The 19,703-nt window shown below is 30.0% G+C and overlaps 2 protein-coding genes across 5 annotated transcripts in view; one reads left to right on the top strand and one right to left on the bottom strand.

The window, feature by feature from the left end:
• Positions 1–666: 666 nt before the first annotated feature.
• Positions 667–13,097, bottom strand: LOC115876008 (AP-3 complex subunit delta-1). The gene is made up of 20 exons (XM_030891669.1): positions 12,838–13,097; positions 12,645–12,751; positions 12,377–12,472; positions 12,192–12,320; positions 11,986–12,126; positions 11,795–11,924; positions 11,604–11,743; positions 5,614–5,687; positions 4,797–4,945; positions 4,596–4,741; positions 4,334–4,535; positions 4,103–4,274; positions 3,725–4,002; positions 2,389–2,524; positions 2,176–2,332; positions 1,879–2,120; positions 1,373–1,516; positions 1,223–1,316; positions 790–958; positions 667–740 (listed from the first exon to the last, which is right to left on the bottom strand). Exons 2-20 carry the CDS (start codon positions 12,738–12,740, stop codon positions 667–669), a joined length of 2,769 nt encoding a protein of 922 aa, XP_030747529.1. The 5' UTR covers positions 12,741–12,751; positions 12,838–13,097.
• A 4,270-nt stretch (positions 13,098–17,367) lies between these two features.
• Positions 17,368–19,703, top strand: part of LOC115876006 (osmotic avoidance abnormal protein 3) — a 38,523-nt gene continuing 36,187 nt past the window's right edge. For all 4 annotated transcript variants that reach the window (XM_030891667.1, XM_030891666.1, XM_030891665.1 and 1 more), the window contains exon 1: positions 17,368–17,501. The gene's annotated coding sequence lies outside the window, so the exon portion shown is untranslated. The remainder of the gene's footprint in view (positions 17,502–19,703) is intronic.

The raw sequence follows: 19,703 nt of genomic DNA, 5'->3' as shown, positions 1-19,703 counted from the left end.
TTTGGCACTTTTGGCAGTAAGAATCATCCATAGAATAAAAAAGTATGCTCCTATATTTAAGGGGTGGCCTAATAAAAAATTATGTAAAAGAGGTTTTATACGTGTAAAAAACACAGTTTTTAGGCCGTTATAGGGAGTAGAAATGGGCGTTTATATACCCATCTCTTTTCTTTATTTTTTCATAGACATAGACAACAGATAGCATATTAACATTACCAAAGGGTAATGGTGTGGATCCGGTGGCTGACCTTGAAACGAGTTTTTGCTGCATATAGTCACAGACACTACGCATGCGCACATCTTTAATGTTGCCAGATTGCGAGTTATTTTGGAATTATTTTCAGTAGAAAACAAATAGGTATGTGCTTTTCAGTGTTTTTTTGTCAATATATACCGTATGATCGAAAAAACGGCATCCAGTTGGCTGGGAAATGACGATTGAGGACATTTCCCATATAAAATGACAGCGATCTTCATTTCATAGTCATCGCTGACGCTATTTTTTTTTCAATCATAGCACGCGGTATATTATTATTTATATTATTATTTTAATATTTCGCACAACACGTGAACGCTTATTACATATGTATTATCATAGTCAATAAAATTATATAGAAATAAAACTCTAGATTCCTATCTAGATTATTATGCTACGTTTAAAAAGTGCTAATTTTCTTTTGTAGGTGTAGAAATACCTAAAGCTTCTTCATAACCTGAACTGGATTTCTTAGATTTCTTTCCTACAATAATATACAATAAAACTTTAAAATTTGATTTGATACCCCCTACCTTCTTTTTCCCTGTCTTTTGACTTTTTCTTTCCTTTCTTAATTTTCTTTGGCCCCGAATCAAGTTTAACTTCCTCTGGATCTTTATCTAGTTTCAATAGGTTTTCAATTTTATCTTTTTTCTTTTTATCTGACTTCCCTTTGTGATTTTTATCTTTCTCTTTTTCATCCTAATAATAATAAATTTATATTGATAATTATGGCCTTTAAAGAATTTATATTTTATGTAATTCAACAAAAGTAAGAAATATATTGAAAAAAACCGCCAAAAAATATGATTGATTAAATTTAATATGTAATCGGTCGATATTTCTACGGTAATTGACGGCTTTCTTTTTCGGTCATACATTATATTGTACAAATGAGGAATCGTAGATGTTGAAGCCTACTTTAAAATTTGACAAATAAACACATTCTAATGTAATTTCCTTTACCTTTTTCTTAGATTTCTTCTTTTCTTTCCTTTCCTTTTTATCATTACTAAATATATTTGTTTCTTTTTTTGACAAAACATCAGTCAAGGGCGGACTAAAGCAAGTAAGTACAATAGTAATTGATATTACATGTATTGATGTAATACTTACAGATCAAGATCAATATCTAAAGCTCTATGAGGATCATCCAAGTTATTATGATCACTATCAGAATCAGATAAAGTAGCTCCCTCTGGTAACTCTAATTCCCTTTTTACTTCAACTATGGATGCTTCAATGTTATCATCTGATGAACTGGAAATATAAAACGATATTTTTATGATCGCAAATTAAAAAAAATAAAACTAAAGTTTTCTTGACTAGTTGTATTTAAATATTTTAAATATATTTTTTTCTTTGTTTTTTTGCTTCCGACGACGAGAAGAGATATACTCCCCGAAACGTTAAGCATTTTTTGCCCGTTAGGCAAATTTGTTTATTAGTAAATCACTGCTGGCAAATTAGTCTCCGCTGGATTAACGCAGCAGTGTTTACAAAAAATAACTATCTTATTTGGTAGATTTTCTTACAGTGGCAAATTACCCGTAGGATAGAGAGACATTTTAGAGGCATAGGATAGAGAGACATTTTTTAAAATAGGTACATAACTAACATACCTTTCTGATTTGTGATGCCTTTTTTTCTTTTTGTTTTTCTTTTTAGATGACTTCTCTTTTTTAAGATTCAAATATTTATCAGAACGTTTCTGCCCAAGCACTTTTAGAGAAACATTGAGGTTTAACTCGCTTACTGGTATGTTCTCGACATTATCCTGTCCATTGCTGCTTCTTTCCGAAGATAAGTTACCTTTAAGGTAGTGTGGGTTGTTTTGTTGTTCATATTTGCGAGCCTCGCGACTCTAAAACACGAAGAAAATGTAGAACGTAAAATTCAAACTTATAGTCAGAAAAAACCTTTTTTATATCATCTTCAGATGGTTCATAGTGCTGCTTCTCGCTATTGTTGTATTCAAATTTATCACTTTTAACAAATAAATTTTCTGTTGATTCCGGTTCAGAATCAGAGTCGGATGTTTCTATCGGTTCATTTATCCAAGCATCCAAATCTAATCTATATTAATACAACAATCAAGTTGAGTGTAAAATAACAAAATAGAATGCTTTTACCCTTCTGGAACAGGTACCTTCTTTTGTGCCTTTGGGGCTACCGGATTTAATTCTCCGCTAAACAAATTTAAAATTTCGTTAGCTAATTCAGTGTTTTGTGAATCGAGTTCCCCATCCATTACATTTGACATACTCCCTAAAAACAAAATAATGCCCTACTTAAAAATTAAATTAACAGAATAATACTAATGAGTATGTATAATAACGCTGAATAAATAATAAAGAAATCAAATAAAGAAATAATAACAAGGAATAATGTTTCAAGAGTAGAATGAACTGATTGTAGACTGAATTGAGTTGTGTAGGATATATATGAATATACAATTAACTACGGCAAATCAGTTTAGCTGACGATCACTTAAACGAATGGACGCAAGTATTAGACCGTACTTAGTCAAGCTGAAACGTATAATCAATACTCTCGAGAATAAGCATATTGCTAATAAGGTTAAAAAATCAAAAGTTGAAACTGAATAACTCAATATAGAAGACATAATGTCATGCCATGTAAATAAACAGTCAAATTTAATGTAGATGTAGTTGGCATAATGTTTGTGGAGATGTAGCTGGCGTTACCGACAGCCTGTCCGAGATTTAGTTTAGCTCTGCGCCGTTGCGCGCTGATAGTCGTTTACAGCGCAGCAGATAGAGTACTGTATACTGTAGTTCTGTTTTCTGTCGACAGAGTGAATGGTTACTAGAGACGTTGCCAGAGCTACTGATTAATCCGTAGATTAACGGATTTCTTATATTCTTTAATATATTATATGATTAAACAAAGAATGGCGTCAGAGTTGGCTTGGAAATGAAGATCGCTGTTATTTCATACGTAAAATATTATAGAAAATGTCTAATCGACATTTCCAAACCAACTAAACGACTTTTTTTCGGATCATACGACATATTCAGTACCCATAAAAGAATTTTTATTTTTGTTTATTCTATGTTTAACATGAATAAATTTTCAAAACATAAACGCGGATTTTTCATCCAAAGATATTTTCGTCAAAGTATTACACATATTACACATTTTAATATGGCAATACTGTCGCTTTCAGTTCCACACCGTTTTCGATAAGCCTTCGCTGGCCGAATTAGAGAAAATAAGTATTTTATGCGTTGGCTGCAGAACGATTGGTATCTCCACCATACAGCACTTGAGACATAAGGGGAAATCAAATCAGCCTTGTCAGGAATTTGGCCATTAGGTTGCGTATCTTCACAATTATTTCAACCAACGATACTACTTGTGATTATAATAACTATTATTAAATGATAATAATAAAACCAAGAACACAGTAAAATCAATAAAATGAAGTGTATCGTCCTAACTTACTTATTAAAATTTCTTCTTTAACTATATTAACAATTATAAGCACTGTACTAGCTCTTTCTTGTACTTCCAATTCAGCAGATTTGATGCTTTCATTCATTTTATCACTTATTACATCACACAATTCTAGTATGCTTTTGTAATTTCCATATAATGCATATCCTTCCATAATATATGCAAATAGTTTAAGTATATTATGGATAAATACTGCTTCAATATGTTGAGGCAAAGATTTATATTTTAGCATACAACGAAGAGTTTGTTCTGTATCTTTCAATTCGCTAAAATTAAAAAGACGACGATCAATTAAAACTGTGATAATATAATTTAATATATTTTATGATATTTATAGTTAAATGTAATAGAAAAAAACGTCATTACTTGGCAAATTCTCCAATTAACCAAGCTGCAGCATAAAGTACTTCTTGCATTATTGTAAATTGTGAAGTAGATGTGTAAACGTCAAGTAACTGAGCCATCTCAGCTACTGCAAAGGCTCTTATAGCTTGTACTCTTATACAAACATCCATTAGTTGTGAACCAATTACATGACCTAATAAATTTAAAAAATCAAATTAATAAATAACTTTACTATTAAATTAATTTCTTTACCTTGTTTTGATCCAAATTCCATTTGTGCCAATTCAACTAAAACTGTGATATACCATTCAAAATTAGTAATAAATTGGTAATTATTCTGAGAACAAATAAGAATTATTTTGCTAAGTAACTCATCCCTATATACAGTTCCTTCTGCTTTATCCATATGAATCATAAGTTTTTTAACTATTTCCATAAGGTTCTTTTTAGAAACCTTAAAAATAAATAATACTTAATTGTTAAACATTTGTCAAGTATGAGCTGAAATTCATACCATTCCATATAATAGATCAAGAGCTCTTAGCCTTATTGATTCATCTTTATCTTCTAAACATTGTAAAATCAAATCTTTGTGTGCTTGCACACTTTTTGGATGTGTTTTTAATATTTTTGACATTGCTAATAGTCCTAGATATTTTACTAAAATAAAATACTTGATACAAAAACTCAAAAATATTAAAAGTCGCTAACTTACAATTTTGATCTGAATCTTCAATGAGTATTCTTAGTTTTTGTACACAAAGTTGAATACTCGCTGCATGGTTTGGCATTCCAGAAGAAATGCTAATTAACACTGCTATAACAGTGTTTATACACTCATAAAGTAGGCTCATTGCTGACGTACTAAAAGTTGGATTATAATTTATATTAATTTATACCATTGAGCTTATAATTATTATTATGCAACTAGGGTAACTTAAACATACCGATTTGGTTTTAGAAGTGTGGTCTGGATTTAACGTGTCAGACAGAGAGTAACATAAATGACCAGTTGACAGACAGAGAGACAAAATTAAAAGATGCATACAGTGTTGCCGATTTTTAAGTTTATAGGAAAGTTTGTGTTGAAGTTGAAGTTTGTAGGAAAAAAACTAGGTATTTTAAAAACTTTCATGTATCTGACTGAAATGAAGATAATATATCTAAGCTAAATATAATCTATTACATCTGTAGTAAAATGAAGTAACTAATTGTGAAAAATAAGGTTCCAACAATAGATGTTAAATTTTCCATAAACGCCTACTTGTGCGGTTTGAACTTTTGATGCAAAATCCGGCAATACCGCATAGAAGAAATGTATTAACCCAACTTTTATCTCTTTTTAATACATTTGATTTTCCATTAAGCTGCCTACATCACTGTCTTACGCGTTAAAATCCCGACCACACTTCTAAAATGACCAAATCGGTATATATGTATTAAATTTTAATACCAGAATACTTTAATACTCTCGTATTCTGATGAAAATATAGTTAAAGATAACAGAGGTAATTATGTATTATCTTACCTACCTATGAATGAGATTTGTTAAAGGCTCAATCAATTTTTTACCTAGCCTAGGTTCTAAGGGAGTAAGAGCACCAAACTATAAATAATGGAGATAAAGCATGATTAGAACAGCAATATCCTTGTATATGAATTTTTAAAGTAGCTCAACCTAAGACGTTTATAGATGTAAAGCACCAGATGGCGGGGCGTATTTCACGGTCTTTTACTACAGAAAAATATTTTTTGTTGCTCTGAATTTTGAAGCGACCAATAAAAACAGAGAAAATAAAAATCGATAATTTTCGGACTGTGCCAATTGGTTACTAATCGACCAAATACTTTTTATCTATTAGATATGCTATAAAAGCTGGTAATTATACAATTCGACCATTGTAAATACCCGACAAATCACGCAAGGCCGACGAGGCCGATGCTTTTCACTGATAAGAAAAAAAATGTTTGTTTAGATAATTTTCGAGATATTTTTTCTTTCTGAATGCACATTTTTAAAGTATTTTATATTCTTTGTCCGCTTGATCTATTATACTGGTTGCATGTATCGAAGTTCTGTTTCTTCTAGTTTTAAAAAATGTTCTTATTACTTTGTAGTTGTAGTGGTTGTAGTGTAAAATTAGATTAATTTTATTAAGTTTAATTATAATGTTTAGTGTAGAATACCAGAAATAGTTTAGTAGTGTTTTTATAGTTTATTATTTTGTAGTTAAGTAGTAGGTAAAGGGATAATTTGGTTATTTTATCTTTTTGTTTGATTAATTAGTAAGTTTTATAATTTTTTCAGTGTAGAATACAAGAAGTAGTTGTGTAGTGTTTTTATAAGAGATTATAGGTTTGTTCCATCAGCGGTCGCCGACAGTTCGCGGATATCTCGAGCATGCGCACTAAAAATTTTCTGTTCCATCAACTTTGCGGACAAAAAAACTGACAGATTAATGATTGTTGTTCTCTGTTCCATCACGATGCCGAACCAGTTTCGGAACTGTCAAAAGTGTTACTGGACTACTGCAGAAACTAATTGTAATGCGGCTGCGCACTCTGCGTTTTAACAGCTGTTAACATTAGAATCAAAATATATTTTCGTTGTGAACCACAGATAACAGAACTAATTTGTGAACCATTTTTTTTCATATAATTTCTGTATATTTTTGTGAAATTACCCAGAAATCAGTAGTAAGAATTGAATTATTTCTTTGTAGCGTCGATTTAAGTCTTAAGCTATTTTTTTTAGAAATGGATGACAATGTTCTTTTTGATGATGAAATTTTTGACATATCTTCAGAGAGTGAAGCTAGTGATTCTAGTGATGATGATGAAAATTTAGAATTATTATTAGACATTGATCTTCGCCCTAAGAACGCAGATTATTTAGATCAAACTGTCCCACAATACAGCAATGAGCTATTTCTAGAGCACTTTCGAGTAAGCCGACATGTCGCAATGTTTATAGCTGATAAATTTGCAAATAGTATTTATTACTCAACAAATCGTTCAGGCTGTTACGGAAAATTGAGCGCTCAGGATGTTATTTACATATTTCTTTGGTTTGCTGGACATTAAGTTATCGAGATGTAGGGGATCGTTTTGATGTGACAATAAGCACAATATTTCGTATTATTAGACGAGATATTTTTTGAGCAATCTTTCTCCGGAAGTGATAACGTGGCCAACCCAACTAGAAAAAGAGGACATTGCAGCTCATTTTAATAGGAAGGGATTTCCTGGAGTAATTGGAGCTATAGATGGATCGCATATAAAGATTGATAAACCTCAGATGACCCAGATTCATACATGAATAGAAAATTTTTTTATTCCATTCAGGTAAGAAAACCTCTAATATTTTATTTTTACCAGGCTAAGTTAGTATTTTTAAGATTCAGGCAGTCTGTGACCACAACTTACTAATTCGGGATATCTATGTTGGATTTCCAGGGTCTGTACATGATAGCCGCGTGTTCCGAAATTCACCATTATGTGCCACACTACAACAAAAATGTGTCAACTTTCATCTATTGGGAGATAGTGGATATCCTCTTTTAACCAATTTACTAACACAATTTAGGGATCGTGGACAATTGTCAAGAGCTCAGACTAACTACAATGTTGCTTTGGCTACTAACAGATATATAATTGAACACTGCTTTGGGCTGCTTAAGCAGAAGTATAGGCAGTTGTATCATGTTAAACTTAGAAATGTACGTGATATAGTTCATTTTATTCGAGCCTGTTGTGTTTTGCATAACTTAGCACTGAAAGATGATGTGCCTTTGAATCAAAATGATATTGAACACCAGAATGAATTTGTTTGGGGTGACCTTTGGGATAATAATGATGAGGATCCTGATGACATACCTGATGATAGAAATGGTGTCCAAACACGAAATGATATTGTAAATATTTTAAATATAAGGTAAATCTATAATATGAGACTACTCGATAAAATGTCTATTTTGTAGATTACGAGTTTAACTAGTACTCTAATTATGTATAATTTTTTAATAGTAAATGTTAAGGTAATACATATTTAATAAGGTATTAAGTCAATTTAATAAATGTTTAGTAATCCCCAGAGTGTTATTTTACAATCAAACTAACTCTATACTGAATTAATATAATTCTATTATTTTAGTATCTATAAAAATAAACGACATAAAACATTAAATAACATATATAATATTAAATAACAAATTATAATTATTTTTTACCACTGTGGAACTCCATTTGTTGCTTTAACAACTGATTTCTTTCTAAAATTTCTGCCAATTTTTGTTTTTGGATTTCCATTTTTTCCCTTTCAATTTGTATTCGTTCTTTGTAATAGTGTTCTTTCTGTTCCCTTATTTTGTCCAGTATTTTATTACGATTAATTATTGTTGATTTCTGTTTTTTTCTTTCGTCACAGGTTACTGATGAAGCAGCTGTATCATCTAATCGGTATGGTGTATTATCACCTTTATCTGCAGATAAAATGTTTTTTACTTCTTCAAGAGGTGTCCTACTGTTTGAATCTAGCAGAATAAGTGGACTGACATTTCTTTTCTTTTCAAATATTTTGTCCATTTCGTCACTAAATTCAAAGAATTTTCTACCGCGACCTGTTTTGTTTTTGTCTTCATTATATTTTTTTTACGCCCGTTCCAAAACACGCCACTTATTCTTGCAATGATTGGCACTAAAACTAGTGTTTAATATTTTATTTAATTCAGTAGCAATAACTGAAAATAATTTATCTTGTGTTCTGATTTCTATTGTTCCCACTTTCTTTCTATACTTTTGGTATAATTCAATGAAAATTTTAGTCTTATTAGTGGTCCAGTTACAATTATTACTTTCTTCCCTTAGTATTATTTGTTCTTGGGCAGTTGTTGCCTGTTCTTCAGGCAATGTAGGCGGCTCGGTAGGTGGTACATTTATTAAAATAAATTCGTTCAAACCTATTAAAACACTGATATAAAGAGAACCTAGTTAGAGCGAATTTGGTAAAATCACTTACTATAATTATTAGATTCCATAGCAAATCTTTTAACACAACAATATTCTTCGGTTTACTAACAAAAACAAACGTTGATTTTAGGCCAGCACTACAACAGCAAGCACGTTAAAAAGTAGGTTATATTTACTTGTCAAATTTCGCGCATAGTCATTTGTTTCATCACAAAAAATTTATTGATCCGAAACTAGTCAATGTTAACGCATGCGCACTTTTGACAGATTACAATTTGTCCATTACCTGTCTCTAACTAGTCTTGTATTTCTTGATGGAACAAACCTTATTAGTTTATTTTGTAGATGAGTAGTAGGTGAAGGTATTTGGGTATTTTTTCTTTTTGTTTTTCTTCTAATTGTAGTAATTCTATTAAGTATTGTGATATCATATAATTTTGGTTTTCTGGTAGAATATACGAAAAAAATCTGATCAAATTTATTTTAAATTAAATTAATCGAGACTTATTAATCAAATTAATCTAGTCAAATAATAATAATAGTTAGTTTCTAAATACTATACAGGGTGAGTTTCCTATGATGTTCTCTATGGGTATCTCGGAAACTACTGGAGATAGAGAGTCGGTTAAATGGGGAAAGAATTGCAGTTTTGTGGGGTCATAAATATGCGCTTTTCGGATTTTCGGAGAAGTTCAAAGCTTACTAGATATTTCGAAAAAAAAAACAGATTTTGGCTATTTTAAAACTTGTCTCTAATTCCATTATAATCTACCGTATGATCGAATAAAAACGGCGTCAACGATGGCTTTGAAATGAAGATCGCTGTCATTTTATATGTAAAACTATATGGGAAATATCATCGATCGTCACTTAATAGCCATCGCTGACGCCGTTTTTATTCGATCATACGGTATTTTAGACAAAAAGTTTTCAGATAAAAGTTGTAGATAATCACATACCTAATATGAGTTTGTGTTTACTGTTTTTTTTTCTAAAGCCTGTCATTTTTGACATATGACACAAACATTATGTTTTTTTTAAATGGAAACCATAGTTGGCCATGACTTCATAAAAAGCGCCATTTTTTAAGCTTTTCAGCGATATAGGTATAATACATATGTTTTTTTCGAAAAATTACAAGTTATAGCCAATACTTTTCTTTCTTGGCTAATTTCCATACCAATAATACCATGCCAATTAGTTGGCATCAAAAATGTAAAAAGTTTTATGTTTTCAAAAAAATATCGTAAAATTCGTAAAGCACTCAATTTAGAATAAAATAATCTAAGAATGAAATGAATCTTTTATAAACCTGCATTAAATCAAATTAAAATAGGTATGTAACTTTTTTAAAATATTAATTAACAGCAATTAGCATTATCATAAATTATTATAAATAATGTACCAACATATCGAAATAATAATTTCTTTGTTAATACGGTTTAGAATTCTTAAAATAACAGGCAAAAATAATCCACAATTCACAATAAAATAAAAGTTTCGTTTAAATTTCTTAATCAGCTGGTCACTATTAAAGTTCGCAGAAACCCGGGGCTATATTATTACATTACTCTGAGGAAAATAACGAAAATAATCGATATTTTTGACTCCGCCCCGAAAGGTTCACGATTTGTCCTCCAGTTGGCAGTACATTTTGTCTAGTCGGTTGAACAACTTTAAGAATATACATATATAACAGGGCATATACATATATTGTATAAACCGAAATTGTAACATGCGGTTCATAGCAATTTGACTCGAAAAACCAAGTGTGTGGTACCAAATTATTCATAAAAAATGCTTTTTCCAAATATGCTAATGAGCTACTCTTGTTCCATTTGAGATATAATTAAAAATACAATTTGGGCATCTTTTAACTGACCGGGGCAAGACACGAAAAACGTTAGATGATGAAATCTATTTTTCTAAAGCTTCTTGATTAAAAATTAGTGTTTTTAACACAGCCATGGCACTCTAGATTGAAATTTAAAATACGATTTTTTCTGAGCAAAAATGTCAAAAGTTGACATTTATGATATGTCGCTACCAAAGCTGGAAGGGAAGACACTTGTACTTGCTAAGGAGACAAAATATTTAGGAATCATTCTGGACTCGAAGCTTTCCTGGAAAAGGAACACGGAGGAAAGGATGATAAAGGGAATAAATGCATTCTATGCATGTAAAAAACTATTTGGAAAGAGATGGGGTCTGCAACCGTACATTATCATATACTAACATACCAAATCTTATTTTCTTATCATCTGAAAAAATAAAAATGTTATAGGAGTGAGCCACTTTCGAGACGCACCTGGTATATATATAATTATTCTCAATATTAACCAACTAATGATTAAATTAAAGAAATCTCATAATGTAGGTATATAGATGCTAGCTTAATAAAAAACGCCTACATTGTTTTTTTTAATACCTTGTAATAATGTCAATCAACGAAGAGGCAAGTTTTCTTCCAATTAAAGGTTCAATGTGTGTAAAAATACCAAACTTTACTTAATATTGCATTATCAAAGTTAAATAAATAAATGCTTGAACTTACTAGCTTGATGATTTTAATTAACATCCAATTATTTGTACTAGTGGTCATCAGTTTAAAAAACACAGGAGCTAAACTCAAATAATTTTTAGGATTCTTTCTGGCCAATTCGCATACAACATTTACAGCTGCCGACTGAACACCTATATAAAAATAATATATTATAATGTTTTACGTTTTGATGTAATAAAAACCTGGATCGGGATCTTCCAGTTTTTCTTTTAATCGGGGAAAAGAGGGCCTTAAAGCTTCTGGATATTTCAGGAATACTTTGTACATCATCAAAACTGCTTTCTTTCTTATGTATGGTTTTGTAGAATTTAACTGAATTAAGAATAATGGCATTTAATAAATTTAAAATACTTTATAAGAGAAGATCCCTTACCAAAGTTAAAATATCATTGGACAAATCTCTTGCCAAATCAGTACTTATATAACAACTAAGGGAAGTTAGAGCGAGACCAGCTTCGTATTGATTTTGTGAATTCAATTCTTTCCGGATCATGTTTGTAGTTAGCATAAGTAACTAAAATATTTATATTCATATATGTCCATTTAAACCCTGTGGTAAATTAAATTAAGATCACTTGCCTCTGAGTCACAATGAAATGACTGACTTGCTGCTAAATAACCAATTCTTTTTAATGTAAATTTACTTGAACTCATTACTTCAATTATATTGAATCCTGCCCAGGAAATATCATAGCCAAGCATTTGGAGCTGTAACAGGAATAAAACAATATAGACTTGGCATAGTATTTTCCATATTATCTTACATATGTAAGTTTAGCTACAGCATTACTCTTTACAGCTAAATTGTCTTGCCTAAGTTCCTGTTTGATATCTTCCATACATTGGGAAATATATTTTGCCTAAAGTGAGTATACAATTATGCATTAGTAAAGTATGAATTAGGTATATGAAAACAACGAACACAACTACATTAAAACTAAATTAAATGGGTCGATTATTTTACTTTCTTGGTTTGTGTTTGTTTGTAAAATACATACTTAGTATTGTTTTGTTTTTATATTAAGCATTTACCTCATTTTCTTTATTATTCCTTATACCCCTCACTAAATCAGTTAAATTCTTGTCGAACATACGTTCAATATTTCCTCTTACTTTTTTCAAAGCCATAATTGTTTAATCTAGACAAAAAAAATAGAAATTATTTTATTGAATGTGAAATCTAAACAAAAGTTATAAAATATAAAAAATGCCTGTACAAACTCACCAGACAATATTTTATTGTGGCAAATACTAAATCTTAATAATATTATTTATATTATTCATATTATAGCAAAATATTTGCTTATTTTTAAAACAAAATATGTTCGAGGACAACCACAGACTATAGGCGTTTACGAAAATTATACCTTCGGTATTTACCGTTACCCAGCGGTAAACATATGTTTTATGTCAAATATGAATCTGGTAGAATATTTTTAAAACGAACTGGTTAATATCTTAAGATTAAATTTATTATACTAATTAATATAATAATAACATACAATTAATATAATAATAACAAGAGTGCAGAGAAGTGTCAAAAAGAGTACTGCTGCTGACTGCTGCTAGGGTTGTGTCCTGTGTCTGAAATTATTGCCGTATTGTCATTTTACATTTATTGCCATGGATGGCACTCTAAATTAAAATTTAATATGCTATTTTTTTTTAATTGAAAATGTGATTTTCTATCAAATGAAGCAAAAAAAAAGTTTTTGCTGCATATAAAAATCAAAACGTTGCGCACATCTTCGATGTTTCCAGTTGCGAGTTATTTTGGAATTATTTTCAGTAGAAAACAAATGATGTCAATCAATCCTAAATTTGTCAATATATACCGTATGATCGAAAATGTCGTCCAGTTGATTGGGAAATGACGATTGAGGACATTTCCATAAAATGACAGCGATCTTCATTTCATAGTCATGACGCTATTTTTTTTTCAATCAAAGTACGCGGTATATTATTTTAATATTTCGCACAACACGTGAACGCTTACATATGTATTTTCATAGTCAATAAAAAAGATATAGAAATAAAACTCTAGATTCCCATAATTAATCTAATTGCTCTAGATAATTATGCTACGTATTGGTGTTTTATTAAAAATTCAGGCAAATATAAAAGGGACGTGTCCAAGTTTTTTTTTTAATTTTTTAAATGCTGTAGCTCCATGTCATGTTCATAATAGGTTTTTAATAACATTACATCAAAACTACGGAGGCTCCCTAAACGACCTTTTCAGCCTCCGTAATTAAAAATGTACAATCAGCTTCAGCAACATTAATTAACAGTTACCTTGTTTAATTCTAGGTAGATTTATTTTTCTGCTACCTTATGATTTCTCTATTCTTACCTTACAAGTAATTTATGTGATTTTCTTAGCATATATGATTTATAAAACCATATTTTTTCTAATGGAAGGATATGGAATAGGATAAAAAAGTAAGATATTTTTAACATTTATTTTCCAGACAAAAGCATAATATAGTATTAAGATTAAGACATAACAAATATTATAAGAAAATGTCTTAATATAAATCACAAACTAACTAAGTCTTAATTTGGTCTTGTATAAACATAGGTATAAAACCAAAGAATATTATAGTTAACACAAGTAGTAGAATTATCTTTGATAAAAGGACAAAACTAATTCAAGATCAAAACTCAACCTTCACCATATTGTCAAGATTTGGCATTATAGGAAACAAGAAATTACATTATTTTAAGAAAAGAATATCAAAGTACACGATATTAAATACTGTAATGTATTCTACGACACAAACCATCTCCCTTCTAAAGAGAAAAAGATAAAACATAAAGCTTATTCAGCTTATTTTAGTCTTATCAACACACTCTTCGATAAAATATATGTCTAAAAATTGCTATTAATCCACTATATTTTTAAGAAATTATGATACAAACATTATAATCAAAATATATTATATTATATAGGTAAAATGTTACCTCTATCTCATTGACGTGTATATTGTTCTATAAGACTCGTCATGGTAGTACTTCAATACATCAATATATATAATCAAAACTATTGTTGCCTGTAAATAACTAGAAATTAAATAATTCTAATAAGTTTAAAACCATTAAAAAAAAAAATCCGTAAATGATAATTTTTAATTCTAATGTAAATATATATAATAAATGTTATCATTATTACAACTTTTATATATTCATAATACTTTCATTTCACAATCTTCATTATCCCTTCAATTCAGGATTCATATTCTTCTTACCTTAATTTTGATATCAATGGCTTAATCTGAAATTATAAAATTAATTATAGAATTTGTATTATTATTGATTAACACTCGAAAAAGATTTTAACTGCAAATAATTCGAAAATAAACGGCAATTTGGCACCCTCGACGATGTGCGCTTGCGTAGTATCGATGATCAAATGCAGCAAACTATGAAAATCAAGGTCAGCCACCGGATAGAATCAACTACAACAGGTATAAAATGGCAGCACACCATTACCTTTTTTTTAATTGAAAATGTGATTTTCTATCAAATGAAGCAAAAAAAACCAATGGTGTCATTTAAAAATCAAAAAGTTGTATGGTGGGTTCATACAGCCAAATAAAATAAAATAAGAATAAAATAAAATAAGAAATAAGGAATTTTATTTGTGTGCGTTCATACAGGCAAATAAAATAAAATAAGAAATATATATTTGCTCATACGCAGAACGATGAGGCTGGATAAAAGTTAACTTCAACCGGGTTGTTTATATGTAATTTTACTATTTATAGTATATTTATTTATTCGTTGCCTACTATATTATACATTCATACTTATGTGAAATTAAAAAAATAAATTAAATCCAAACTGAAAATATTTGTAGGTTATGAATTAAGCGTGCGCAAAGCCGTCTTTCACATAAAATAAAACAAGAAGTTAAAAGATAAAGACTTCTTATTTTATTGGACCACAAATCAGGAAATTGTTGGACGACACAAATTTCTGAACACGCTTACCACTGGCAGGAACTCAGAGCATGGACCTCATTTGTTAGTGTAGTGAGGGGGGATTTTTGGGAAACAATAAGGATGCGAACTTCACGAACAATTGGTTAATGAGCTTTTAGATGCTTATAAATCGCTTGGTGCCCGAATGTCTTTAAAAATTCACTTTCTCCATTCTCATTTGATTTTATTCTTATTTTATTTTATTTGGCTGTATGAACCCACCAGTAGTCATTTCCCAAGTCGTTTCCGGTGAAACAGGAAGTGACCGAAAATAATTGAATACGTCAACTGACGTCAATCAATCCTAAATCATGGTATTGAACTTTGGTATTGAATATGTCATTTGGTCTGATTTGGTATGATAAACTAATAGAGGTGGGCAAAGATTGAACGAGTATTAAAAACGAATCGTGAGATTCGATTCATTGAATCGTGGCCAGCACCGATCTATAACATTTGAACGATGAGCCGTAAAAAAGAATCGTGAGAATTGAATCGGATCACAAAATGCGATCGTTTGTTTCTACGGCGCGGCGCCTATATATTGGTGATATAGGCATAAATGCAGGCACTAATATTTAGACTTGAACAAAAGCCCTAAACAAACATCATGGGCATAAAATGCAAACGATAAGAAAGTTATTTACAAGAAAAAAAAAATTTATACTGTGCTTAGTACGATAGTACCTACGGGAGTATCTGTAAGGTATTTAATTTTCACATTAATATTTTTGTTAAAATAATATTACCGACTATTAAATGTCGGACTAAGAGACGAAATCGTGTTTTTATGCAACTCCAAATAAATATTGTTGGCCTCTGCTCAATGTGATAAAATAACGGCGTCAGCGATGGTTATAAAATGAAGATCGCGGTCATTTTATATGTAAAATTATATGGAGAATATCATTGATGTTCATCATGTTCATTTCCAAGCCAACTGGACGCCATTTTTTTGTCGATCATGTGGTATTATATACCTACTATATATTTATTATGATTATTAAAAAATCGGAATTAAAATATGGTTCTAAAATATTAAATTGGTATTAAGAAGTCTTTAATAAATAGTATATATAAATTGGATTGATAACTTAATATTATATTGGTAAAATAATCAATCCAATTACGCCAGTGTCAAACAAAGTGTTGAAAACTAATGAAAGAACTGTACCCATATTTCTTTTTCTGGTCCCTTAAGTAATTGTCCTACCAAATTATCGCCAGTAGTGCCAGTTATGATCTTGTTTTTATGAAACGTAAATTGTGCATGTGGTTCGTTCAAATGAACGAATCGTAGGTGTCGATTGAAATATGGAGAAATTAAATCGTGTGGTTCGATTCGCTAAAAAGAATCGTAATGCCCATCACTAAAAACTAACATACCAAATCTCGTTTTTTATCTCAAAAAATAAAAAAAGTTGCCACAAAGGTGAGACACTTTTGAGACGCACCCGGTATAGATATATCCTAAAATTAATATTATAAGACTTAATACTATATGTATTTATATATTATATTTTTCAATTATAGATATTATTCTAATTGCATTTTATTGATTCATTCTGTTAATATTCAAAATATTTCCATTTTATAAGGCCGTTCGAATTTAACCCTTAAATAAAATTACGTGTCCTACGAATTATTATATCCTTTTCTATTTTCTATTGGAATTGATTTAGACGCCTGTGGTATGCGTCTCGATATCGAATATACGAATGTTTCTAACTGAGGGTCAATTCGTCGACCATTGGTCAGTAGTGGCCAGTATTGCGGAGACCGCAGTTGTAGAAAGTGTCGGACACTTGTTCTGTTTCTATAGTGGTCGATGTTAAACGGTCTAAATGCAACTGGGATATTTATTTTATCGATAAATTGATCGGCAACTGGAATATCGAATGCTCAAGTAAGTTAATGAATAATTAACTGACTGGAAGTAGATCAATTTAAAAAAAAGTGTTTATTGACTTATTTAAAAAATAGCCTGTATCATTTCGTTATTTTATTCTATTAATTGTTTATTGAAGCTTTTTTAATAAATAAATTATTGCAAAATAAAAATACTAAATCACCACAATACACCAAAACACTTTTACTTTTACACTGGACGCGCATTTCGTTAACCATGTTATCATCATCAGCAGATGATTATTATCATTAGTAATATTATAATAATATTATTAGTTTATAATCATCTACTGATGATGCTAACATGGTTAGCGAAACGCGCGTCCAGTGTAAAAGTAAAAGTGTTTTGGTGTATTGTGGTGATTTAGTGTTTTTATTTTGCTGTGTAACACCAAAGGTTCCAACCCTCAACTGTAATAAAATAAATTATTATTAGCATAAAGTTTACTTTCCGCAAAATTTAAGTAAACATTATACAGGGTCCGGCAATAGTGCGCCGGGCATCTGTAGCTCCTAGAATAAAAAAACTTGGGAATTTTGTTTAAGTGCAAACCTAAAGTATATACTAGGATGTATTTCAGGAAAATATTTTAACTTCTATAGGGTGGCTCAAAAAAGTGTGAGTTGATCGGGATGATTTTTTTAAATGGAACACCCTGTATATTATTGCATTTTTGGCTTCCTTTCAGATCACTTTATATAATCCTAAGACAAGAGTAAATATATTTCGATAATTTCAGAGATATTAATAAATAAATACAAATTATATTTTTAGCCTTTCTTAAAAAATTATTAATAATACAAGAACTGTCCTGAAATCAAAACTATATTAGATATTCACTTTAGATGGTCTGTACTTGTCTTGTCTCGGGTTTGGCTTTGCTACTGGGCAATTGCCAGTGGTCTGTACTTACTTTGCTATAAATATGGAAATCGTAAATCATATAGGATGTTCAAAATTCTACGCCAAACTTTCTAAAATAAAAAAGAATTTTTCTTTGTTTTTTTTTCAGATGGGACACCCTGTATAATATTTTTCTCAAGATGGAGAATTAAAAAATGAACATTTTTTGCATTTAGAATGTTTCAAAATTTTTAACGGTTTCGCAGATATTCTCGGTTTTGTATTTCATATAGCATTTTCCACAGTAAATTTTTATCAAAGCCACCCAATGATTTTTCTCTCGTATTTTATCATTGAATGCCATATGAAATAATACTGCATGTATCCGGAAAACCATTAAAAATTTTGAAATACTTTAAATACAAAAAATGTTTATTTTTTAATTCTCCATCAAATAAAAAAAATAAAAAAATAATATACCGGGTGTTCCATTTAAAAAAAAAACAAGAAAAATTATTTTACATTTTTGAAAGTTTGGCGTAAAATATTGAACATCCTGTATGATTTACGATTACCATATTTATAGCAAAGTAAGAACAGACCATCTAAAGTAAATATCTAATATAGTTTTGATTTCAGAGCAGTTCTTGTATTTTTAATATTTTTTTTAGGAGGGTTGAAAAATATATATTTTTGATTTATTTTTTAATATCTCTAAAAAACGATATCTCTCGAAACTATCGAAATAGATTTACTCATATCTTAGGATTATGTAAAATGATCTGAAAGGAAGTCAAAAATGCAATAACATACAGGGTGTTCCATTAAAAAAAAACATCCAGATCCACTCACACTTTTTTGAGCCACCCTATAGAAGTTAAAATATTTTCCGGAAATACATCCTGGTACATACTTTAGGTCTGCACTTAAACAAAATTGTCAAGTTTTTTATTCTAGGAGCTACAGATGCCCGACGCACTATTGCCGGACCCTGTATACGCGTAATATATTAAAAATAATGAACTGATAAATGAAGTAGAGTAATATGAACATGTTCTTAATTTTATTTTATGACTTGATTAAATACATATGTATTAGAGTATACCGGGTGTTTCTAAAAAGTAGCTCACCTCTATAACTTTTTTATTTTTTTAGATTATAAAACGAGTTTTGATTTTGAGTATATTACATAAATTAGGATTGACTGACGTATCCAAATGTCGATCACTTACTGTTTCCCGGAAAAGGCTACAACTTTTTATTTTTAAAAGATACGCTCTGATTTTTTTACTTCGTTTGATAGGAAGCCGAAGTGACATTCTTAATAGAATGACATATCATATGTCAACTTTTGCC

The sequence above is a fragment of the Sitophilus oryzae genome, unplaced genomic scaffold (genome assembly GCF_002938485.1).
Source record: "Sitophilus oryzae breed Bouriz unplaced genomic scaffold, Soryzae_2.0 scaffold_1396_pilon_pilon, whole genome shotgun sequence".
In the NCBI taxonomy this organism is placed as follows: domain Eukaryota; kingdom Metazoa; phylum Arthropoda; class Insecta; order Coleoptera; family Curculionidae; genus Sitophilus; species Sitophilus oryzae.
This window is presented reverse-complemented; position numbering and strand designations above follow the sequence as displayed.

Excerpts from the sequence above, each read along its gene's own strand:
- LOC115876008 (XM_030891669.1), bottom strand. The coding sequence starts at position 12,740 with ATGGCTTTGAAAAAAGTAAGAGGAAATATTGAACGTATGTTCGACAAG. Across the intron at positions 4,946-5,613 it reads TTAACAAATCTCATTCATAG|TACGTCAGCAATGAGCCTAC; the intron begins GTAGGTAAGATA and ends TCCAACTTTTAG. Across the intron at positions 4,536-4,595 it reads TTGATCTATTATATGGAATG|GTTTCTAAAAAGAACCTTAT; the intron begins GTATGAATTTCA and ends TTTATTTTTAAG.